General features: G+C 38.1%; 1 protein-coding gene across 1 annotated transcript in view; it reads left to right on the forward strand.

The window, feature by feature from the left end:
- TTLL5 (tubulin tyrosine ligase like 5) overlaps positions 1–26,618 on the forward strand; it is a 144,473-nt gene that overhangs the window by 56,328 nt on the left and 61,527 nt on the right. The window contains exons 18-27 of the mRNA XM_032231786.1: positions 1,096–1,187; positions 1,557–1,619; positions 4,557–4,595; positions 6,859–7,013; positions 7,286–7,595; positions 16,305–16,425; positions 18,092–18,238; positions 19,691–19,794; positions 21,008–21,135; positions 23,535–23,648. Coding sequence (XP_032087677.1) covers positions 1,096–1,187; positions 1,557–1,619; positions 4,557–4,595; positions 6,859–7,013; positions 7,286–7,595; positions 16,305–16,425; positions 18,092–18,238; positions 19,691–19,794; positions 21,008–21,135; positions 23,535–23,648 — 1,273 coding nt within the window. The remainder of the gene's footprint in view (positions 1–1,095; positions 1,188–1,556; positions 1,620–4,556; positions 4,596–6,858; positions 7,014–7,285; positions 7,596–16,304; positions 16,426–18,091; positions 18,239–19,690; positions 19,795–21,007; positions 21,136–23,534; positions 23,649–26,618) is intronic.

Below are 26,618 nucleotides of genomic sequence, written 5' to 3' on the forward strand. Positions count from 1 at the left end.
AGCAAATCATTTACTTAATTATCAGATGTCTATTGTTAAGACCAAACAAGTCCATTAAAAACTCTGGGCAATATCCAATATTACAAACAGATTTAAATCAATATAACAAATTAAGAAAAATGGTAATTGTTCAGAGAGAGCAATAAAACATAGTCTGGATACAAATGTTTCCCTACAGAAGCACATCACATGCTCTAATCCAAAACATGAGAAAATTTGTAAGATTTGTTTAAATGAGGCTAGGGTGGGGACTGTAGAAATCTTGTGTGTGTGCCTGTGTGCACAGGCACTTTTTCAGAAGGCAGATGTTGCAACAAGGAGACTTAAGTCTTGGGTCCTATCAAACAAATGTTGAATTGATGGGACCTTAGTCATGTGAACTTTGTACAATCATGCAGCATTAGGAGAAATTGCAGGAGACAGGTAATTTCTTAGTATCAAGATCTATGGGACCTGCCTGTCAGAGCCTACCAACCTTTCCATACTGGAACCTAATACAGGGAAAAGAGAACTGCATTCTATCTTCACTCTTAATCCCCTGAGCCAGTCTAGAAGAAATACCATGATTAGTGGCACTGAATGCCACCAAGAAATGAAAAGGGGAAAAGGACAATTGCACCACAGCATTCCATCTCTTCCAGAAGTCATTGACAAGTCTGATCAGTGAGAGGTGTGTGATCAATTAGGGTTATTATTAAATTGTTAATAATTGTTAAATTTAAATTTAAATTTAAATTGTTAAATTGTCCAAGACTGTTGTGTCCAGAAATATTGTATTCAGTCCTTGCATATAAATGCTTGTAAAAGGGAAAGGAGACTAATATTTTTAGTTAATGTGTTCGATAACTAGATATCTTTGTCAGATTGACATCTTGGAAGTACAGTGGATAACAAACGTCAAAAGAACAAAGTATCCACACTGTACATTGGAAGCATTAAAATTGGTGGTGTGACTAGGTGGTTTTTATTTACAAGGGTTATGTTTATATACTTTGGCATGTGCTGAGGAATCTCAGAGCTTTCTGCAAAATGAGATTCTTTCCCAAGCTTCAATTCTTTTGCCGTAGTGACTTCTAGGCTTCCTTCTGATTTTAGATAAAAGTGTTGCGCCGAGTGAAGGATGAATATGACAGAAGAGGCGGTTTCATTCGTATATTTCCTACACCATTAACTTGGGATACTTATGGGTAAGAAAAATTTAAGAAATCAATTCTGTTATCTTGGACGTTGTAGAAGACTAATATAAATGCTGCTTTTTCCTATGTTCTTATTACCGATTTCCACACTTGAAACTGCATTTTTAGATCATGTCTTCAGCATTGTAATAGAATAAAAGCTTACTACTGATTCTGTATGATATTGTATGAATATTTTCCATTAGTAGATACTATGATATCATTACTTGTTTAGGTTTAGGTATTCCTCCTTCCAAACTTATAATGTAGGCTTTTCCCCCCTTCCTTTTTGTTTTTTATAATAACCTTTGAGGTTTTCTTCTGTTCAGATATTTTTCTTTTTCATGATGAACTTTAATTCTCTTACTCTTGATTTCTTAGGCCTTTTCTTGAACATAAGACAACAATGAACTATATGCTGGCTACTCGTCTTTTCCAAGAAAGGTAGGAAGGCTGTTATAGTGCAACATGTACAGTGAGGCTCCTTTTGAAAGAGATGCACTGTGGTGGCAGTAGTTCTTTGAAATACAAACGCAGCTTAGAATGCACATATTCTTAAAACGATGCATGAGACACAAAACAATGCTCAGCAGGAGATGTTTTAAAAATCTGCAATTATAAGCATCAGTGTTGCTGTATGTACTTGATTGGGTGTGTATGCAAATAGACAGATATGGGCAAAAATGAAATTATAAAAATAAAAGTTAATAGTTGATTAATCACACCCTTCATCTCTTTATGTGGCTATCAAAAATAAATTCAAAAAACTAAAAACTAATTCCCTTGTCCCAATTTTTTTTCTTACTCACTATACCCAGACAGCAATGCCAACTCTTCTTTTAGAAATAACTTCTTTGGCTATGCTGAGTGAAGGGATATTTACTTATTTTTATTTATTTATTTTTCACAAATTTGAACCGCCCAGCTTCTTCCGAGAGAGACTCTGGGCATGTAGAACAAAGCTTTAAAATATAAAAATAGTATATATAGAAGTTAAAAAAATAGAAAGAGGCAAGGATGGTGAAGATGATGATGATGTTATTCATTCAGTTGAGTCTGACCCTTGGCGAGTCTAAGACCCAGATCTCTCCACATCTTCCAAACTTGCACTGTTTCTTTGAGTTTTTCTGTGCTTTGGTTGGTATCAGCTTTGATGGTGGCAATGATAAAGCACTATTAAAAGGGATGATTTTCAGGGCACTAGCCAGTCCCATGGCTGCATGTTTCTTTGGGCTCCCCATGGGTGGCCAGAGAGTTTTAATTTTAATTCCTTTTTGTAAAGCCAGGAGAGGGAAGGGCTGTCTTGTTTGGTGGGGAGGGCGTGAATATTCCAAAGGGCAGGGGGAATGACAGAGAAGGCTCTCTTCCTGGACCCCACCAGTTGAAGTTCTTTAACTGATGAGGTCTGCAACATAGCTTTCCTGCTTGACTGGGTGGAATGGGCTGGTGTAATGGGACGAAGATAGTTCTATAGTTTTTTTAAAAAAATCTTGGTTCCTTTCTATTTTTTTACTTCTTAATAATTTCTTTTCTACGTCATTGGTATGTGGTATGTGTCTATCCTAGTCATTCTGTATATCAGTGCAGCCAGAATTTGAAACCATTCCAGGCAATAAGCGTTACAACACTTTAATATTAAAGCATGTTATATTTGGCATTGCTTAGCATTTGCAGTTATCAAATGAAAGTCATGGTAGTAGCCTGGGAAAAACTGGGATATTGAAGGAAAATAACACTGGGATATAAGATGTGGATTTCCCTGTGTGCCATGTGGTTCAGAAATTATATCATCAAGGTAAACTATGTAAATTGAATTTAAGAAGCTAAAATAGTAAAAAATGCTAGAAAATGATGGTGAACATAGGGAAGGAGTGCTTATAAACATTGGACTGAAACTGTATGACAGTTAAGAATATTTAAATTGTTGATGACTACTGTATAAGCTGAGGAAGTCATAGAATAATTCATATGCAAATAAAAGGAGGAGATTCCCAAGAACATAAGAATTGGCTTTCTGAAGTAGAGCAAAGTCTTTCCCAACAGTTTTTCCCAACAGTTGTCTGTCCAAATGCCTCTACAACTTTACTATTGCATTTAATTGAATGTCTTCTACTGTTCTGTTAATTTACAGTATTTAGTTCAGTGGTATTTTATTTGGATTCTTTATTATATGCCAGCATTTAGGTATTTCCAAATAATCCAGCTATTATAGAAGTCAGAAGTCACTTCTGACTTCAGAACAGTTTAGTGAAATAGAACCATTCTAATGTAAGAACTTGTGGTAATCCACCAATTTTCAAATATTTTTTGAACTTTTAGGGGAATGTATTTTAGGATGATTACCCGTTAGTCCTTCAGCTGATCACAAGAACAAATCCTTTCTCCTTGTTGTTCAATTTAATATCAATTTTAATGAAAACAAAGTATTCCTAAAGGGTGAAATGACTTGAGTACAAGTTTTATTTATTTATAAAAATACATTTGGAAATGAGGCGGAACCTAAGACATTTCAAACAAAAATATTTCCAGTAAACATTTTCAAAATGTTTCAAATGCTTGCATTTCACACTCTATAACAGACCAAGGTGGCTTCAGGGCATTGCATCAAACAATAAATGGTATAGAATTGTTTTGTGAATCTAAGGTAAAACCCATGCCAGTAGATCATGTCTTTTAAAATGGTCAACCTTACAGAATTATTTTGCAACAGTTTTATGATATTGTCACCCATCCACTTCATCCTCAGTAGTAGTAAGCTAGGAACCAACCAGTGCTCCAAAATCATTTTTTGTTACCATAATGCTTCTGCCAGGTAAAGATTTCACACTCAAGATAGTTGCTGGAGTGTATGAATCTGGCTATTGCGCCTGTGTACTGCTGTTGAGGGATGCTCACATTGGAATTATTCAGCAAATTAAGAGAGAGCAGATCTATCAATGATTATGCATATTGACAGTGGAGATTGCAAAGGATATGTTTATGAATCCTGGGGAAGAAGAATAGGTAAGACTGTGAGGGCAGCTCTGCTAAAACAGAGGCACATCTTAGCCCCGCATTTTATTTCTCACAGTGATTTGTCAAATTTTTTAGGTACTCAAAGACAGGGCATGAACTTCTCTCTTGCCATTATTCCCCTGCAGCAGTAGACTTGGGCATCATCATGAATCAACAGTGAGCTTTTGGTTTCTGCATTTGCTGTCTTTGAAAGCACAACATGGACATTATTCTGATCTAGCAAGGCAATGCTAATTGTCTTTAATTTGACCTAAGCTGCCATTTTTATCAACAGTTTAGTTTTTTTTAACAGTATTTTTATAGATTTGTTACGCTTTGAGTTAAACCTATCATATAACTAACATAATCACTTCTATTTCTTTATAGAGGAAGTTCAAGGAAAGGACCAGTTCCTAGACGAGCTCGGTAAGACTTGAAATGAAGCTTCTGATGTCATGCAAAGGACTCCATTGTTTTGTAAATAGGCCTTCCTGAATATTGTCAAGAATGGTACATGAACTGTGGACCATAGCCACATTGAAAATGATCTATAGAACCTTCCCAAAAGATGCTGTCAAAATGCAATTTTAAATGTGGCAGAGGAAAATGATTAAAACATGAGGTCTTAATTATATAACCTTTGTTTTCATCTTATCTATTTTTCGCAGGCTATTTAAATATTTGTTTATCTGTCAGCATTAAAAATTTGTTCCAATTGTAAGCAGGTCAGATTCGTATTTTAGTAATCTTTGGGTTGGTGGTTTTCATTTGGATAAAGGAAGTAAAGTGCCCATTTGTAGTATATGTGATATTCTTTTCTTGAGTTAAACATTTGATCCATTTTGTAAACATAAGGTCAGTAGCTGATGATGAAGCTAAGGCAAGACAAGTATGATAATTTGTAAAATATTTATAACTTTTTGCCATTATTACCGTACAACTTTGTAGTCAACAATTTGACTTCTACAGTAAAAGTTGCTAAATGAACAGTTGAGTTTGGCTAATGTTAACTGGTTGACTAGTATTCCCTCTGTAATGTTTATTTCCTAGGTTTCCTATGTAGGATTAGGAATAGGTAGATCAGACTACAGCCAATTTATGTCAATATTCCATTGAATTCGCATTGCTTTTAGATAATTTTGTATTGGATTTTATGCACATTCTACCTAATATTTGACATTTGATACTCATGCCTTCATTTTAAGATACACATGTGAACACACCCATTTTGACATTTGAAAAATAATTTCTGAAGAGTTTAACAGTGCTGATGTAGAAAGTTCATAGATCAAGACTACAATTAAGTTATTTGGATTCTGAAATCATAACAAACCAAACCCATAATGATTCCCTTAATAATCACTTAACATAGGAAGCTATCTGAGGTTGATGTGGGAGTAGAGAGGTCATTTAAATCCCTTCCAGACTATAGAATATTCTGGGTGATTTTAGACTATTCATTTTCTCTCAGCCATCCCACTTTATAGGCTTGTTGTGAAGATAAAATTAGGGATGACCTTAAATATGGGGGTCTGAGTTCCTTAAACAAAAAAAAATTCTTGGGCAATTAATGATTTTTCAGGGGTACCTACTTCACAGAGCAATTTTGAGCTTAAATGGATGACCAGGATAAATGTATGACCTTTACTTCCTACTCGGAATAATGAAATAAATCTGATTGCTATGGATCTTAATCCCACATAGTTATAAAAAGGCTAACTGGGACACTATAGAATATTATAAATAAATCAGCTTTTCAGTTGTTCCAGCAGAATTTCTTAATTCTTGGCCATTGTCCTATTAATATAAAAGAACAGAAGGCAAGCTTGCCAATCCTTTTCTGGAATCCTCATATGAATGCATATCTTACTGATATTATGAAGAATCAAATAAAATATAGACAGTTTTGAAAGAGATTATAATAGACAATTAGTTGCATGTTTGATTATAATGTAAACATTAATGCCTCTGAGCTCGAGTTTTCAATAACATCCCTCTGCTACTGTTGTGCCATTCCACTTTCTCTAGTTTTATTTCAACTGTATTCTCTTGTAGAGATTTCCAGTAAATTGAGCTGCCAACTATGAATTGTAGATGGATTTCCCCAGGAACTGATAATTTTGAGAGTGGTCCACAAAATTGCTACACTCTTTTTTTTAGCAGCTCAATAAGATTTAATGAGGGTGGCAAAATGCCACCATAACATTTGGTTTTAAAAGGCATTGATTTGCTTTTCAAATCCTTAATACATTTTGTTTCATTTTTCTGAAAAGCTGCGGTCTCACTTTTGACAAAAAATAAATACAGCTAGGTAACTTTGTTCAAAGTGATTTGATGGCTTTAGAAGTGACAGTGTACTGTGTCCTCCCCCCCCCCCCCAAATATAGGCCGAGGTGGCGCAGTGCAGTACTGCAGGCCACTTCAGCTGACTGCTAGATCAGCAGTTCAGCGGTTCAAATCTCACCGGCTCAGGGTTGACTCAGCCTTCCATTCTTCCGAGGTGGGTAAAATGTGGACCCAGATTGTGGGGGCGATATGCTGACTCTGTAAACCGCTTAGAGAGGGCTGAAAGCCCTATGAAGCGGTATATAAGTCTAACTGCTATAGGCAAAGTGGGAAGATCATTTCGATGTCTCTGGGCGTTGGGACAAAAACCATGAAGGGTTTTCTGTGTTCCTATCTTTTGCAGGTTAGCTCTTGCTGCTGAACTGGGTTTGGACATTGTAGATTGTAACGCTCAGCTTCATGCTGCCTTATATGAGCGGAAACTATTATCACTAGAGGTTCGAAAACAAAGGCGAAGGTTTGGCAAACTGAGACCAGGAAGACTGTCAAGATTGTCAGGTACATACATGTCCTGCTTATTTTCCTGTAGTGTGGATATACAGGTTTAATGGAGAAAAACCATATCTTGTATGTGTAAATGCTATCTTTGGAATCTAAAAAAAAAAGTTTGTACAGATTTCCCGTTTGGCTTACCTAGTGCTCTTATATAATCCATTATTACCCATTTAGAGATGTAAGCACTGAATGATATACATCAGACTATGTTTTGTTTTGTTTTAAAATTTAGTTTGCTAAAATGTTGAGAATTGGAAATATACTGATTCTGACAGGTACATCACAATCAGCTGATTTTATCCTCAAGTCAGAAACAGAATGTGAAGAAGAGGAGGAAATGGAAGATGAAGAACTAGAAATATGCCAGGGTGAAACAGTCGGGTCTCTCAGAAATATGCCTGTGAAATTTAAGCCACAGTTGACAGAGATGGTGAAGCCCCCCCACCAAGTCAAATTACGAAAGGAACCTGAAGAGAAGCCTGCAAATGAAGGGCCTCCTCCTCAAGAGAAACTGGAACCAGTGCCAAAGAATACTGATCCTCCATTTAATTTGCTACAGATTCTGCAAGAGAACAGGAATCTAAGGTAAGAGAGTTCATGGGATTGATTTGGCTAAAAGACTTGGGATTCCTTCACTGTTTGTATCATATTGCTGATTGCACTGGGATATGGGGAAGTTGACATAGAAAATAGCTGAGTTGTGGTAGAACATCTAGAACAGAAGCGTCGAACTCGCGGCTTGTGGGCCAGATGCGTCAGGTACTGGCCACTCCCATGCCCGGTTTAGCGAAGGGGGAAAAAGTTGTGATACGTCACATGATGACACCATGACGACGCGAGTTTGACACCCCTGATCTAGAATATCTAACTATGGAAATAGTGGTATAAAATGCATGGATGGCTGTCTGTTTTTGTCAGCAGTTTCCTCTTTGAAATCTAGAGGTTAACGCAGAAAAAAAGGGGTTCAGCAGGTTCTGAAATCCATTTTTTCTATCTTCGTAACCTTCTCCAGCCACTATTATTGAAAATTAATAGCACAATTTCTCACCATTATGAAACATAAAACTCCCCATTATGGTAATAGTTTTAAATATTTTAAAAAATAAATCCATCTCAAACTCTCCAGACATTCAGGTTCAGTCCATTCAATTTTGCATCATTGGTCCAACTATTGAAGCCCTCAGTTTCGCCAAACATTTCTTCTGACTTAAAGTAACTTTAAGTTTAGAAACAAAGAACAGGTATGTTATAAACAATTTTACTACTGATTGTTCAGTATCCTTTCAAGCCTGGAACTGGCTGTGGACCAGGAGTTCTTTTATTACTAACTAAATGCCCTGGCACCTTTGGTGGAACACTTGAGCAACCTCTGCCTTACTCTTTCGACAGAGGACTTATTTGCTACTGAATTCATGAGAAACTCCCTGTTAGGTAAGCTCCCCGTTGTGAGAGCGAGTGCGTTCAGAGAAGCGTTGTGAGAGTGGTTTTGGAGAACACACAAACCAGCATACAGAGACACTGCAGTTTAAATAGGCTTTTACTTTCGTGGAAATAGAGGTATCAGAGTCCATCAAACAGTCCAAGTCATACATGGTTAAGACAGTCAGTCATCAACGTCTTTCAGTTAAGGGATAATCCAAATAACATAGTCCATAATCATACAAACAGTCCGGTACACAAAGTTTGCTAGCAGTTGCAAAACTTACAATAGCTCACGCTATACGGCACCTCTAACAGCCAGCTTCCAAATACTCAGATCAGATCAGCATCTAACAGTGATTCTGACTCCATTTTATGGCCGATTGAGGAAATAGCAACCAATCACATTTACAGCATGATTTAAAGAAACAGGCATTGTTACATAATTTGTATATTGCCAACCCAACCGTTAGATTATATTCCTGACATTCTCCCCTTTGGGTAGGACAATATATAAATCTTACAATCTTAATCTGTATTCCTCGCAACTATGTTTATGCTTTATATTACCTTGGGCCTTAGTAAAATGATCTGCAATGTTATGTTCAGACATGCAGTACTCCAGTGAAACTAATTTACCATTCACACTTTGCCTTACATTTAGATATCTTAGATCAGTGTGTTTTGACCTAGTTTTTACAGCAAGATTGGATGCCATCTGAATTGCTGCTTGATTGTCTTCATAAACAACAATAGGCTCTCGTATATCAGGTAGTTTATAACAAACCAAATCCGTACATAATAATGACAAACATGAGAATTCAGCCTCCATATTTGATAGACTTAAATGTTTTTGTCTAATAGACTGCCATCCAATTAGTTTGTTGTAGGAATACAACAAACCCTGATGTTGATTTCCGTGTAGACACATCTGTAGCAAAACTTGCATCAGCGTATGCAGTTAAGCTCAGATCATCCTTAGGTTCTAAATACAATGCATAATGCATCGTTTGCTTAAGATATCTTAATATCCTCTTAGCAGCTTGCCAGTGCCTTTCAGTAGGTTCAGCATTAAACCTGGCTAATTGATTTACACTATATGCTATGTCGGGCCTTGACCAATTACTCAGATACGATAAGCTACCAAATAATGATTGATAAATACCTTTATAGAACACAGGGCTTTTTACATCATCATGGCTAAATTCTTGACTCATTGGAGTTTTAGCTGGTTTACACAGTTCCATCCTAAAAGTTCTGAGTAACTGGTTAATCTTCTCAGTTTGTGAGATTTTGTATCCTTTAGTTTTATCTATTTGTAAACCAAGATATTGCCTAATCTCACCGAGATGTTTTATACTGAACTGCGTCCTTAACAGTGTTATAATCCCCATAGCTTCTTGCTCAGTTTTAGTGATTAATACTATGCCATCAGTGAACAATAGCAACAATGAAATCACACCATCACTTTCTTTCTTAAACAAACATGGATCAGCCATGCCAGCTTTAAAACCTATCTTAGTTAACTCTCTAACTATACATTGATTCCATTCATATCCTGATTGCTTCAAGCTATAAAGACTCTTTTTCAACCTCTAGCAATCAGTTTTACTATCAGTTTTGAATCCTGCAGGCTCTGTAAATATATAGTATGTTGCAACGGTGCATGAAGATATGCTGTCTCTACATCTAAATGATTGACTATATATTCATTCTTAGCTGCCCACACTAATGCTGCACGTAATGTTGTAGCCTTTAAACTAGGTGCAAAGACCTCATCATAGTCATTGGCTGACTGAGCAAACCCTTGTGCAACTAACCTGGCTTTATAGGTTACAGTCCCATCTACACTATTTTTAATTTTGAAAATCCATTTACACCAATGGCATGTTTACCTGGTGGTAACTTTACATTTTCATATACTTCTAACTTTTGCAATGATTTTAATTCCTTTTTCATTGCATCTTTCCAAGCTTTCTGTTCCTCAGTTGGATATAGAGTTAATTCTTGGTAATTAGCAGGAACCTTATTTGCCTGACATGCTATAGACGCCTGATACCTGTCAGATGGTCTTGTTACATGGATTGAACGTCTAGGTATTTCAGGACTCACCAGTTGACTCTCCTGTATAACTTGATCTTGTTCTTCTGGTTCTTCCTGTAACTGTACTTCTTCCTTAATTTCTTTAATTACCTATTTTACTACCTCATCATTAGGGAATACTTGGGTGTCGATAATTACATTATCATTTGTTTCTAATTTATTCCACTCCACGTGTTCTATAAACCTAGCACTAGCGCTACAGTAAACCTTAGTTGTACCTTTCTCCCAAAACCTAAATGACCTATGGTAATCCTCATATCCTACAAAAAATAACTGTCGAGCTCTATGTTGCCCTTTCAGTCTCACTTGTGATGGTATATGCACCCATGCTGGGGCTCCGAATGTATGTAGGTAACTCAAATTTGGTTTTCTGCCATGCCACCTAGTGAATGGCAATTCACCGGTTTTTAAATTCACCACATTATTTAAAATATGGTTACTACGCATCATAGCTTCACCTCACAGTGTTTCCGGCAAACCTGAATCAGCTATCATAGTTTGAGCCATGGCCTGTAATGTTTTCCCCCTTCATTCTACAAATGAGTTATGTTGTGGCCTATAAGGAGCAGAACATTTGTGCTCGATTCCAGCTGTTTTTAACATTGTTTGAAATGTATAATTGGTAAACTCCATCCCACTATCAGTAACTACAGTAATAACCTTGGCTTTCATCTTTCTTTCCGCAAACCTCAGCCAATTAAAGAAATTCTGAAACGTTTCTGTTTTGTTTTTCATTAAGTAACAGAAACCATATCGTGAATAATGATCCATGATACTCAAAACATAACAGGCACCTCCCAAACTGGGTTTCTTAGGTCCTATTATATCAGCAAAAACAACCTCCAGAGGTTCCTTTGTTTTAAAACCATTCAGTCTGTTTGCTGGAGTAACTTTGCTTTTCTCCTGATTGCAAACATTGCAGTTTAAATATTTTCTGCATGTGTTTAGTTTTACTCCTTCTGCCAACTTAACAGTTTGTTGCAGCATCTTGAAATTAATGTGCCCCATGCATCTATGTAGTAAATGTATACATTCATCATGGGGTTTAACATTATGATAAGTTGTGTTAGCCATCTGGTCATCCGGTATAACATACAAACCGTTGTTTAAAGTAGCAGTAACCCTGTTACCCTCCTTTTCAGTAATACAGATATCTCCCCTAAAGGTTACCACATAGCCAATAATAACCAGAGCCCTAACCGATAGTAAGTTGAATTTCAGGTTAGGTACATATAACATTGGTAACTGCACTGTGATGCTCCACTATCAACACTATCCACTATCAAATCATGGTTTACAGGTGCATTGCTAGACATAGCCAAAATAGACATAGCTAAGTTGCCATTAGCATTTTTTCTAGCTCTTGCGGCATTCTGTTGTTTTGCCTTTTTACAAAATCTAGCTATATGTACCTTAGCCCCACAAGAGAAACATTTTCGAACAGTATAGGCTATAGAAGGTGACTCCTCATGTTGTGGTGGTTTCTCTCTCAGTTGTTCTCTTTCCAACCTTCTTCTTCCAACAGTCGTGCAGTAATGTCAGTCAATGTTAGTTCATTTTGGGTTAGGACTTCAAGAGAAGATACAAAAACATCATAACTCTCATCCAGTGAGGAGAGTATGATATAAACTTGATGTAGCTCAGAAAAAATTAGTTCTTTTTCATGTAGCTCCTGGAAAACTCCTTTCATAAAGTTTAGATGAGCGAACATATCTCCACCTTTTAGAAGACATGCCCTCAACAATTTGCGTGTAAGATGTATGTGTGCACCTACAGTGTCACATACATAAATCATCTTCAAATTCTCCCAACATCTTGCAGCAGAATTTTCTCCACGAATATGTACTAATTGTTGGTCATTCAGTGTTAGACCAATTATACACAACGCCCGTTTGTTGCATCGCTGAAAATCTGCTATCTTGTTGGCATCATCATCGTTAACTGGATTCCAAGCAGTTACATTTGGTGGATTCTGTACAGCATCCCATAAGCCTTCGCTATGCAAGAGTAGACTGCACTTCATATACCAGGAAACATAGTTTGTTCCATCCAACCGGGTTATCATTGATAGGTTTGTTGATGGGTCGCTCGCCATCTTCTCCAGGATAGTAACAATCACTAACGAAACAGCTGTCTGTATGCAGTATTGCGTATCAACACCAACTCTCCTTTAGCTACGTCTGGTATAACCTGGGCCCATAACCAGTGTTAGGTAAGCTCCCCGTTGGGAGAGCGAGTGCGTTCAGAGAAGCGTTGTGAAAGTGGTGTTGGAGAACCCACAAACCAGCATACAGAGACACTGCAGTTTAAATAGGCTTTTACTTTCGTGGAAATAGAGGTATCAGAGTCCATCAAACAGTCCAAGTCATACACGGTTAAGACAGTCAGTCATCAACGTCTTTCAGTTAAGGGATAATCCAAATAACATAGTCCATAATCATACAAACAGTTCGGTACACAAAGTATGCTAGCAGTTACAAAACTTACAATAGCTCACACTGATCACTTTACGGCACCTCTAACAGCCAGCTTCCAAACACTCAGATCAGATCAGCATCTAACAGTGATTCTGGCTCCATCTTATGGCCGATTGAGGAAACAGCAACCAATCACATTTACAGCATGATTTAAAGAAACAGACATTGTTACATGATTTATATATTGCCAACCCAACCGTTAGATTATATTTCTAACACTACCAGATTCTTTTTCAGTAGGCAAGCTGTTGAAACAATGGTAGTACATTTCTGGAAGGCTTTTGAGCAGATAGAAAATTTTCATTGTCAAGCAGCTGCTTTAAAATATATATATATATATCTTATAATACAATACTTGAGCTCCAAAAAGTATTTGGCACCTGATTGTGTTAGGATCACAGCATTCCTTTGACTCCTGTTAAAGATTGGTTGTGACCATATTGGACAAATGCTGCTATCACTCCCAGATAAGCAAACCAACTGAAGGAGCAGGAGGCTAGTAATTATGCTAGCTGCATAATGGTAGTGGTGGGCATGGTAAAGAATATACTGATAGTGATTTACTGGTAGTGATGTAGCCTTTCACAGCAGATGGCAATCAAGTAATGATGAGCATACGGGCTTAATGGTTGTGTTCCAGCTTCCTAGACCAGTCAGAAATCCACCTACACAAACCAATCCGGGACAGGCTAATCAAGAACCTGTTTGACTGGAATGTCTCCAAAATGGATCAGATAGGGATGAAGGACCACCTTTCTTAGACTCCTGTGACACAGACCACAAAAATCAGTTTGTCTGGTTCAGATACAAGATCCCAGCTAGTCTTTGTTCCCTGTGAGTTACCAAGAGGTACACCATATAGCAGTTCCCTGTTTCTTAAGGTGCTAGCTGCAATTGCTGGTAAAACAGCACCTCTGTAGAAAATTATGCATGGCAATTCAGTCTGAATACTTATCGTTGCTTGATAATACTGATTTATTATTCTGGCAATTGGCAGCTAACTGCCTTTGTTGATTTCTGAAGCCAGCTTTGGGTTCTTGCCTTCATGCACTGTTTAAATTTCCCAGGTGCATCTAGTCACTTTTGCAAGACAGTGCCATAGTAATTTAATGTTTCTAAAATGTTCTGTATTTATAGATGGTATATTTTTCTTGCTACAGTTTTCTCTAAAATTTAATGTAATCTGCCTAGTTAACTGTATATGAAGTAAGTTTATTTGTCCAGAACAGATTTACATTCAAAGGCATTTTATTTAGAAAAGGCTTTACATTATCTACAATTTAAAGCTATTGTGACAGCATTTCGTATCATGTTGCTATCAGATATCACTTTCTGTTATACTTTTGTCTATGATTTGGGGAAAAAAATCACAATTTAAGTACAGATTTTGCTTACTATTTTGGTATTCGTCTCTAAGATAAATGAGCATCCAAAGTACTCAACAAACTTTTATTTAGATTGTTCAAAAGTTTTGACAGCTACATTAAAATGGAAAAATAAAAATATTTCAGCTGGCTAGAAAACATATCCTAATGTAATATATACATTAAGATCATGGAGAATCATAACTCCATTTGTGTTTTTATATATCTTTCAAGTTGGATCCATATTTAACAATACTTGCAGTTGTGTCACATGAAAATTGAAGGGACTTAAGTTAATAATCAGCAACTTTTCATGTTAATTTTAATGGAAATAAAGGATGATTGAATACAGATCCAGCTTTTATGTATGGAAAACCATTTCCTATTATCTAATCTGACAAAATTGGAATCTCTTAATTTCAGTTTGTAGGTGATAGAATTCGCACCTTATAGGTTTGGTTTGGTTTGGTTTATTGGATTTATATGCCACCCTTCTCTCAAGGATTCAGGGCGGTGTACAACATTAAAAAAAACAAACACATATTACAAAAGTTAAAAAAAAAGTTTAAAAAAAGTTTTAAAAAAGCCAAAAGAATTTGGCTTGTCTATTTTCTGCAATAGTGAAAACACATAAATGGGTAATGCAGTTGGTTAGAATATTAGTTCCCATAATATCTCTTGAACAATATAAGAGCAAAATTTTAATTTATTTTGTAAATTAAATTTTGTCAGTAGGGAGCTGATTCCTCTCAGCTAGCCACCCATTACACATATGTAACTCTGGGCAGCTCATATAGATTAATTAAACAACCCAGCAAAAAAACCAACACAGTAAAAACAACTCATTTAAAATAGATTAAAACAAATTAAAACCAGAAAGTATAATAAGCAGGCAAGTGCAACTCATGCATCAATCAATACAGTTGTCTAGCATAACTGGATCTCCCAGGACCATTACAGAGCCATGTCTTTAGAGTCTTTTGAAAGCCAGCAGGGGGTTGGAACCAATGTAACCTCTGGGGTGTGATGTTCTAAAGCAGGCCTGTCAAAGTCGCAGCACGCAGGCTGGATGCGTCACGTGCTGGCTATGGCCATGCCCGGTTTAGTGAAGGGGAAACGCCCCGATATGTCACGTGACACCGCTGTGACGCGGTTAGTTTGACACCCGTGTTCTAAAGGCTGGGCAGAAAAGACTCTCCTTCTGGGTCCCATCAGATAAGACAACATGGGAATGGGGAGTATTCCTTGTAAAACATTAACCAATGAGAAGAATCACTGCCAGCATTTTACAGAAGTAAATTGACTAGTCTGAGTTGCTGAGTCATTAAAAGCTTTGGCTATTAATCCAACTTCACCTTTTTGAGGCAATATAAAGTTAATTTGTAGAATGAAATATAGAGGATACAAAATTAAAATATGGCAATTTTTTAACTGGTCATGTTCTTAGCTAACATTCTTCAAAGAGCAGTGAAAATTGTATTAAGAGCTTATCCTCTCCACTTAACTTGAATAACATCCATAGTTCTCACAGTATCCAGAGAATAATTAATATACAGCAAACATATTGATTGGCACGAATTTGCTGAGAAAGTGCAAATGTTGCCTTCCGAGGTTGTGTTTGAGAGAAGAGTTTTCTCTTTTAAACTTGAACTCATCTTCCATATTTATTTTGGCGACATGGACGTTTTGGCAGCATAAAATTTCAGTTTGGAAATTTAGAAATTTAATCCTTTTCACTTGGAGCTCTGTGATACAGTTCTGCAGTTTTACTGGATTAATCAGGCTTCTCCAGTTTTATTCCAGTGAAACTGTGTTTTTTCTGATCCAAATTCTAAACGATTTATCCCCTTCTTAACAGCTAATAATGATTGGCAAAGGTCTTGGAGAGTAAAAGCTGCATTTTCATGGGTGTCTTTACCTCTCTCCTGCAGCAAAGTTCAGGCTCGCAGAGCTTTCTCTGCTTACCTGCAGCGGGTCCAGCTGCGTCTGATGAAAGAGGCTGGTGATGAGGTCCATAACCCAGTCTGGGCTGCCAAGGAAGATGAGCAGATGGTAAGAAATGGTGTGCTTGCCCAGTACTTTTCAGGAAGGGACCCAGCTGTTCCTACTCAGCATTCCTGAATCAGAGTCAGTAGGGAGCTGATTCCTCTCAGCTAGGGCTGAGCAGAACTGCTGAACGTTTTAACCATTTGCAATGTTAACACATCTTACCTTTCTCCATAATTTAAAACAATTTGAATGCCTCTGTTTGATCCTGTCTAGTTTTTGATGTGTAGAACAAGTAGAAGTGTGTTTGGAGTCTGATAGAGATTAGGTTTAGCTGAATAGAGCATGGCTAAAGTGATAGCCAGTTTAGAGTGCTATATTTCTTTTGCATTTAGTTCCCAATGACCTCTTCTTAAAATCTGTATATAACTTGGCTACCAAACATATATCTGAGTTGTTTTTCTATTTCCCCCAATCACATCACTTTGGGTGTTTTATATAAAGTACTGGATTTATAGCACTTAATGAGATTGCTCCACATTTCTAGTCTTTGTCATCTTAGCCCAAATGGAGACTTTGTGAAAACAGGCAGTGCGTATTGAGCCAATCTAGCTCAAAGATTAAAAACCTTATGTCAGAAATAAGGAATAATCAGTTTGCCTCAGTGGAAAATGTTACCCCACTCTTTCCAAGTGGAAAATTGAAACTGGCTTTCTAAGAGCTACTTTGTCTGCCCTGCTGTGAAAAATAATATTTAGAGTAACAGTTCAGACCAATCTAATATAATGCTAATGAGAGGTAAATTGTGAAATGTAATGGTTTGGCTACGAAACAGTTCATTTACATGTTTAGTAGGGCATCTAGCCAAAAGTAAATCCAAACTGGAGACAGGATGTGTTTGAAATCAAACACCATAGCAGGCAGCTTAATATTTATTTTTCAGGGAGAGTTATTTCTTCTCTACCATTATCTGGTAACAAAGAAGGAAGAAATAATAATAATGCAGTCCTTAAAGTAAGATAGTATGACCAAAAGTAATTCAAGTAATGAATAATGGCGGCAAAAGTATACCTAACCAAAATGACATGCAAAAATCTGCTATCCTTCAGATATGTGATTTTTATCTGTGGCTAATAAACAAATAAAATAATATAATAGACAGGTTAATAGACAGCAATAATAGACAATAGCATTGTACATGCTTTAAAATGATTTAGAACATGGGTGTACAACCTTGGGAACTTTAAGACTGTGGACTTCAACTCTCAGAATTCCCCCACCAGCCATGTCAAAAGTCCATGAGTCTTAGTTTCCAGTTTTGGACATCCCTGATTTAGAAGATGGTTTTAGAACTCGTGGGAGCACTCCTCCTCTCTACCGTTCCATACAAGCCTGAAGGAAAGAGGCTGATTTAATGAATTGACTCATTAAAGCAACTATGAAACTTAATGTGAAATTCAAAGCAGCTGTGTCTTTTCAAGCTCTCATGGAAGCCTGAAAAAATACACAGTGCTTGAATGAGCAGAAGGGATGTACCACACATGTTCTTGAGCAGTTCTTCCAAAGCGTGCCCAGATTTGATAGGTAACGATAAAATACTTGAGATCGCACATTCCATTTTTTTTAACACACAATTTTCTTTACAATGTGGTTTCTTTTAAACAAATTTAGATATACTTTTAATAAAATTGAATCTTTGGATCTTGTCTTCAGTGTTGTTTCTTCACGGCAGGAACTGGTGGTTCGTTTTTTGAAGCGAGCAGCCAGTAATCTTCAACAGTCGTTGAGGATGCTACTTCCAAGTCGCCGCCTGGCTCTCTATGACCGTAGGCGCATCTTAGCTCACCAGCTGGGTGAATTCATCATCTGCTATAACAGGGTGAGTATTGACTATGCTAGCTGAGTGGTGTTGCACCCAAACAATATTAATTCACAAGTTCTAGAGATCATCATTCTATTTTTAGTTTTATTTTGCTTTAATGAATCTCATTGTATCCAATGTGTGAAGAAGAAAAAGCAGCAGCATAAGTAATTCACTCTTCAACTTTTCAAATGTTTAGTGCAATGTTGGAGTGAATTTTTTAAAACCTAATTTGCAAGTTATTTATGAGAGACAGCTAACTTCTGGAACTTGCACCTTGTAATGTCAGATCTGCAATTCTGTTTCAAGCATTGTAATGAAAGCAGAAGGTTCTTCATTTAAGATTTTGTTTTTCTTGCATCTTTGTGATTTGGCATAAATAGATAACTCCAAAACATGAAGACAAGTATTGATGTTTTGTTTTTTTAATTGAATTGCATAAGTAACAAAATCATTCTCTGAAGTACCTGTTTCCTTTGACAAACTAATAATATTTTCAGATATTTTTATTGCAACAACTTTGACAGTAACTTTCATTTATGTTTTTGAAATACAAATGAATTTGTTTACTAAAACTGATGTTCAGATTCATTGCTCTTATAAAGAAACAAAATCATGACAGTTTTGAAACTATTGGTCAAAATGTGTCTAGTCATTTTGCTATTTTTGTTAGGTTTTTTAAAATATGATTATTCTCCAGTAAAAACTAATTTGAATGGCCAGGGTTATTTAATAATATGACTTTCAGGGAAAGTAGAAATTATAATGACTGATTTCATGTTTTGCAAGAATAGCAATAACACTAAAATTGTGCTTGATTGATACTGGGAACTAGCATATGATATCTGAATTCTACAAGAAACTGGTTTCTTTTGATATCTTTTACAAATACGTATAGTATATTGGCCAATAGTTTGCCTTTACTAAGTTTTTGAGCAAAAAATCATTTAGAAATACAGCAAATCATTAAATTACCTATCTCCTGAAGTACAGTTTTTATTTTAAAGGGCTAAAATTGTGATAATTAAATATATATTTTAAATATTGAGAGTTCATCTAAAGCTTTTTTTGTGTTGAATAAGATGAGCAACCTCTTTCTTTTGTTATATTTTGAATATTTATTGTATCTCCTATCTGATTCAATAAGTAGTAGCTTGGTATTTTTAGTATACAGGAGAGAAGTTGAGATGGTATCATTGGATGTTTACATTCTTTGAGATATCATTTAAAACTACTATTCTTTATTCATATAGGTTAAAAATTAGAAATGTGGGCATGTTGCTTGTCGGCATCTTACTGATGCTGTTGTCTAGGCTTTGCAATGAATATCAGTAGAGTAACTATTTGCTTTAAAAGGATATTTGCACTGAGTACCATTTCCCTAAGTATTCTTCCAAGCATCCTAATACTACAAAATATATTCATAGAAAAGGTGATTTGAGAGATTACTCTGTTGGTGCTGATTTTTAGGAAACAGATCAAATGTCTCAGAAAAAGGCAATGAAGAAACAGGAGGAAGAGGAAGAAGAGGGGGTAGATGAAGAAGGCTTTCAGGAATTTATCATTAAGGCAAGGTATGAATTACTGGAAGGCATTTAGAGCAATAATTATATTACCTCCTATTGGAGACCAATTTGAAACTTAAGGTATTGCTTTTTTATTCTTCTGTATGTCAGATGATTATTGTATTTATCTATGTGTTTTTCATGAATGCTAGGCAACACCTATCTTGATTCTTCAGATCCAGAAGTGTGCTTGGTATACTAACCTATACTGAGCTCTGCTGCTGGTTAATACAGTTGTTTAGTGGTAGAAACAAAGTATTGTAATTTTTCAAAGGGAAATAGAATTGGATGTACTCCAGTGTGGATACAAGGATTATATTCTTCTGGGATTTTCCTTCTTTCTCTACTTTCATTGTAGCCCCTAAAGAAGGAGCAAAATCCATTTTGCAACAAAGATGGGTACAATATAGCTCTGAAGACGTAGTGTTCAAATTACGGAGATAGGAACCTTGGCTATGGAATTTTTGACAGTAATTTTATTATCAGAAGTGTTCTGTTTGGGGGAGGGGTGCCTTTAAGTCAGTGTTGCATCTGGAGAGCTGGCTGGACTCATCCCTGCTGGTTTTGTGGCAGGTCTTTCAGAAGTGATTTGTCCTTGCTACCTTCCTAGGGCTGAGAAAAAGTGACTGGCCAAGGTCATCCAGCTGGATTTGTACCAGTTTCTAGCCTGGTGCCTTAACTACTACAGCAAAGTAGCTCTATACATTTTATAAAAAGAATAGCCAACATTGTTTTTATTTATTATTGTTTTACTAGCTTTTGGATGGCTAGGAGTATTACTTTCCTTAAATGCAGCATGGAATTTTAGCAGTAGCAATAGCACTTAAACTTATATATCGCTTCACAGTGCTTTACAGCCCTCTCTAAGCAATTTACAGTGTCACCATATTGCCCCCAACAATCTGGGTCCTCATTTACCAACCTTAGAAGGATGGAAGGCTGAGTCAACCTTGAACCGGTGAGACCCGAACTGCCAAACTGCTGGTAACCGGCAGTCAGCAGAAGTAGCCTGCAGTACTGCATTCTAACCACTCACTGCAGTACTGCATTCTAACCATGGCTTTTACCAAGCTTAACAAAAACATCATTTTTTTCTTTTAGTTCTTTCCAATTTGTCTTTCTTTCCCCTTCCCCCCTCCATGCTTATAGTAGCTGTTGCAGCTGCATTACCACATTACAAATTTAGGCCATTTATTCTTGTATACTTCTTTTCTCATTTTAGTGAAAGTGATCTTGAGGAGGTACTGACATTTTACACACATAAGAATAAATCAGCAAGTGTCTTCCTGGGAACAAATCCTGGAGCTACAAAACATAGTAATAGCCAATTGGAAAATAAAAACAAAGGAAGTGAGTATTCATTTCTGATACCTTCAGTATAATTGTAAAGAAGCAAATGAGGAATATTCTTGGTTTTTTTTTGATAAAGTTATTTGGATTCACTCAAAGTTGTGTTCTTCCTGTTGAAGTGGCTGGGGCACACTCTAGTGGGATCTTCTGGATTGAGTTTAAGTCTGTGATTCCTGAGGGGGTTGACAAAGTCTTCCAATCTATGAGTTTGCCCACTTATTTATTAGATCCTGGGTTTTCCTGGATTATTAAACCTGCCTAGGAAATGACCTGTGCTTGGTCCATGCAATGCTATCACAGAAGAAGGAGGTTGTCCCCCTCTCTTTGAAAGAAGTTGTAGTGTGCCTCCTTCTGAAGAAACCCATGCTGGATCTAACACTGCCAGATAGCTATAGTCTCCCACCTTCCCTTTTCAGAGAAGATAGTTGAGATGGTGGCCAGACACTAGTTGCAGAACAAATTATAGTAGTTGGAAGAAACAAATTATCTGGATCCATTTCAATCAGGTTTCAGGCCAGGATACAGTATAGAGACTGAATTGGTTGCATTTGCTAATGATATTTGACAGAGCTGGAATGACGGTGATGCATCCATCCTTGCGCTTCTTGTTTTCCATTCACTTTTGAATACACTCAACCACAGTATCCTTCAGGGGTGGATTTGAGGGATGGGAAGTACTGTTTTATTATAGTTCTCTCCTTCCTCCTTGTGTTGACAAGAAGACAGAGGTCACATCCCTAGCCCCTTGCTTGTGGGATGCCTCAGGTTTTGAGACCCTCACCCCTCTTAACATTTATGGGAAACTGATGAAGGATATCATACCTCAATTTGAAGTCCAGTATTATTGGTAGATTGATGATTCTCAGTTGTATATATTGATCCCAGGACATCCAAGCAATGTCAATAACTTGATCCATTGTTTAGATGCTGTCTAGAGGACAGGGAGGAACACACTTGGGCTCAGATTGAGTGGTTATTATCTGAATCTCTTGAATCTGTAAATATTTAATCTCTGGTCTTGGATGGGGATCATACTTCCCCATTTAAGATTAGTGTACACCCTCCACCCCCGGGCTCTTCTTAGAATCACAGCCCCTGCTCAAGCTAGTGTGCCTGTTGCATTCTTTCTAAATATGAAAAACCCTTCAAGTAGTCATGCCCTAATCACTTCTCAGGTGGATTACTTGCAATGCACTCTACATTCAGCTGACCTTGAATCCGTAGCTGTCACAAAATGTAATAACAAGACAGTGATAGGCAAGTTATGTTATGTTTGTATATCATCCCTGCTTTGTTACCTGCACTGGCTGCTAAATGGTTTTTGGTTGCAAATCAAAGTGCTGGTTATCAGAGTAAAGCCTTACATGGCATAGAGCCTGGTTATCTAAGGGATTATATCTGCCCATTTAGTGAGATTGAGCAGAGTGAGCATTCTTCAGGTTGCTTTAATATTATCTATGAGGACCTAGGTCAGCGATGGCGAACCTTTTTTGGCTCGTGTGCCATAAGTGGGGAGAGCGCAGGGGGGGTCATGTGCGGGTGTGACTCTCCTTTTTTTGCATGCTTTTTTCACCCTCCCCAGGCTCCAGAGGCTTTATAGGAGCCTGGGGAGGGCGAAAACAGCCTCCCCCCCCCCCCAGAAGCCCTCAGGAGGCTTCAGGGACCTTCAGAAGGCTTCCCTGAAGCCTCCGGAGCAGTCAAAACGACTCTCCGAGCAAACCGGAAATGACTTCTGGTTTGCTCGGAGAGTCGTTTTGAGCACTCCAAAGGCTTCAGGGAAGCTCGTGAAGCCTCCGGAGGGCCTCTGGGGGGGGGCGGGGGGCTCTTTTTGCCCTCCCCAGGCTCCTATAAAGCCTCTGGAGCCTGGGGAGGGCGAAAAATGGCTTTTAAAAAGGGTGAACTTAGTTGGCCAGCGCGTGCCTGCCTTTGGAACAGCAGCCCCTGGAAATTTGTATGCCTCCCCCTCCCTATTTCTGTTCTGTTTTGGAACTTGTTGAAAATATGACTTTGTCCCCAAGCCCGGGGTTAGGTTGGATGCTAAGCTTTTATTTATCTTTGTTTGTTTGCTTTCCAGTTGCATATGCATTTTATTGTTTGGTTTTTCTTTGTGTGCATTTAAGCTGTCTAGGGTCTTTTGGGCTTCAGAGTCTCCAAATCAAACAAATCAATTAACCAACCAACCAACCAACCAACCAACCAACATGTTTCATAGTTTAGTCTCTCTGATGGATATATGGAATGTTAAAGTATTTTAAATAAGTAAGAATTTCAGTTTTAAGAAGGATTTTTATTTGCAGATGCAATTAATCACAGATTATTTGCTGTAGTAGAAAATGTCATACTGAAAATCATTATCATACATCGCTTATTTTTCTTCTAATTTGGAAAACTCTTTTCAGATCACTCAGAAAAGATGGGAAAAAATGAAAAAAAGCAGTCCCAACCTCCAGTGGAGAAAGAAAATGTGGTAGAGCAGCCGAGAGTTGAGCAACCCAAAGGAACTAGTTTACCCAGTAAGAAAATTGGAAAAAGTAAATTTGCATAGTTAGACTCTGACAAAACTTTAATGGCTTTTTGTTGGCTTTCTCTGTCATGGTGTCTTTCCTATGGAACAACCTCCACCCAGAGAAGGTGTGTGAAGACTTGCCTCTTCCCATGATATAGCTGTCTTTATATTTTTATAAGGGGGCCTTGACCAGGTTTTTGTATGTGTTGTTGTATGTGTTTTCCTGTTCTTGATATTTTATATGTTATATTTGCCACCCAGGATTTTGCTGGATATATGGCACCTTTATAGAAATCTGTCAACAGTATTAAATATCTGGGGGTGTAGATAAATAACAATCTGAACTAGTCTCTGCACGTCATCCTTAGTGAAGCATGCAAACCAGCATCTGCATTTCCTGCATCGGATGTGGAGAGCACATGTTTCTCCTTTTGTCCTAGTCACATTTTACAGAGGCATGATTGAGAGCATTTTAACAAACTGTTAACATCACTGTTTGGTTTGGTGGTAGCAGTACCTTGGATGGAAAGTCCATACAGAGAGTGGTAAGGACAGCTGAGAAAATTATAGAGAAGATTATATCCTGTTATTCAGGATACTGCTTATAAGCATTATGTGCTTAAAGCTCAAAGCATTATTAGAGATCCCACACACCCACTTTATGGTCTGTTTCTGTTGCTCCCCTGTGGGAGGAGGTTTCTAAGTACCGTATTTTCACGACCAAAAGCCGCACCGGATTATAAGCCGCAGTATCAGTTGACGTTAATTTTTCAAACTTTTTCCATATATAAAGCGCACCGGGTTATAAGCCGCACGTTTCCCGACGCTTCTGGACATCTGTTGCAGTCGCGAGGAGCGGAGAAGAGCGCGAAGGTTCTTGGTGCTCCAGGAAGCCGCGAAAGCAGCTGGGAGAGGCGCACGGCTTGGTTTATCCTCCCTGGACGTCGCAGCAGCAGCCCCAAGCGCACCGATCTCTGTGTTTTTCACATCGGGGCATGCTGCAAGAGAGAGTGAGTGAAGACCTTTCCGGATTGCTGGTGGTGGAGGTGCGGGCCCGTCGCCCTGTGCTCAGCAAAAAAAGTCCGGGGGAGTCCTTTGCGCTGGCTGGAAAAGGTCTTCACTCTTCACTCATTCCCTCTTGCAGCACACCCCGATGCGAAAAACACTGAGATCGGTGAGTTTGGGGCTGCTACTGCGACATCCAGGGAGGATAAACCAAACCGCGCGCCTCTCCCGCTTCCCGGAGCGCCAAGAACCTTCGCGCTCTTCTCCACACTCTCCTCGGCTCCTCACAACTGCAATAGACGTCCAGAAGCAGCAGGGGCTATCGAGCTGGAAATCTAATCCCCATTAGCCCCAAAAGCCGCTTCTGGACATCTATTGCAATCCCGAGGAGAACGCGGAGAAGAGCGCGAAGGTTAGGGTTACTGGGCAACGTGGGGGTGGGGGAGGCTGGAGCAGTTTCGTTCTGAATGGAGGGAGAGGAAAAAAGTTGGGATTCTCCCTGCTGCAGCCTTTAAATGGCAGAGAGAAGCCGAACTCTTTCCCCTCCATTCACAGAGAAGCTGCGGCTCCCTTTATGCCCCTCTGGCTGGCCCCCTCCCTCCCGGGGGGGGGGGTCAAAGTACCTGAAAGGGGCATGCAGGCTGCTATAGCTCCACTGAGAAGACATTTCTGAGAAGAGAAAGGGCTCCGGTCAGGCTGCACCCAAGCTGATGGAGTGCTCGCAACCGCCTGCCTATCGCCAGGGAGACAGCCAGTGCAGGTGAGCCGCGCGATTGCTCCGATCGCAAGGGCGCTTCACCAGCTCGGGTGCAGCCAGACCAGAGAACTTTCGGTGGTGCACCGATTCCAGCAGCTGCGTTTTTCCTTGAAATTTGCTGTCCCGGCAACCCGAAGTGGACATTCTCCCAGCGGCGTCTCAGACACTCCCACCCTTAACCAGGACGAAGTGAGGATGGCGAGGCGCAGTTTGGTGCCTCCCGGCTAAGGAGGGAGGGAGAGACCCAAGGGACGTGTGCGTGCCTGCTCGCGGTCATTCGCTTGCGAGTTTCAAGTTTGAGCGTAAAATCGGGAGGGAGAGATTTTCGATCTTTTTCCATATATAAAGCGCACCGGGTTATAAGCCGCACTGCCGGTTTTTGATCAAATTTTAGGATTTTCAGTGCGGCTTATAGTCGTGAAAATACGGTATTTCTAGCAGGACTACCAGATTCTGTGTAGTTTTGTTCCCTATGCCATCCGTCTGGTAAACTCACAATTCATTTTTCTCACCATATACATGTATACATTCTCACTAGACTGTTGTTTCTCTGTGTCATATAATGTAAGCAGGTTTATGCATAATTTTGTATTTATTTATTTATTCATGTGTATATTGGAGGTGCTGACCTTTTGAGAGCAGTATGCAATGAAATTTCATTTTAATATATGCCAATAAGTGTACATTCAAAGTGACAATAAATCTAAAAAAGGTAGATTAAATAAGATTAGATTAGTTAACATTAGACTACACTAGAGACAGACAGACAGACAGACAGACAGACAGAAGTATTTAGATAAATTTAGACTCACATAGTGAATGTCAGTCAACATACTAACAGTTATAATTTTTTCAAACATCTCATTAAGAGTTAATAATATGATTCTTTGCTATATTTTATTGTATTGATATGCTTAGTATAACAAATGGATGGTCATTGAAATAGGTTCTAATATTTTTAATCTTTTTCACAATCAGTTTTAAGTTAAACATATTCATGAGCATTGAATAGAAAAATATTTTTGGGTGAATTTTTAATGTGCTAAGCAATAAACTAAACTGCTGATACAAAACCAGTAGAAATGTTGTACAATAGTTAAAAAGCATCATACTGGTTCATGTATGAGACTGACTATGAATACTATTTTAATTTACTGTAAAATAAAGAATAAATGTTGTAATTGATGCAGTACTGTTTGTAAATGTTATATGCAA

Source organism: Thamnophis elegans, chromosome 1 (assembly GCF_009769535.1).
Source record: "Thamnophis elegans isolate rThaEle1 chromosome 1, rThaEle1.pri, whole genome shotgun sequence".
Lineage (NCBI taxonomy): Eukaryota > Metazoa > Chordata > Lepidosauria > Squamata > Colubridae > Thamnophis > Thamnophis elegans.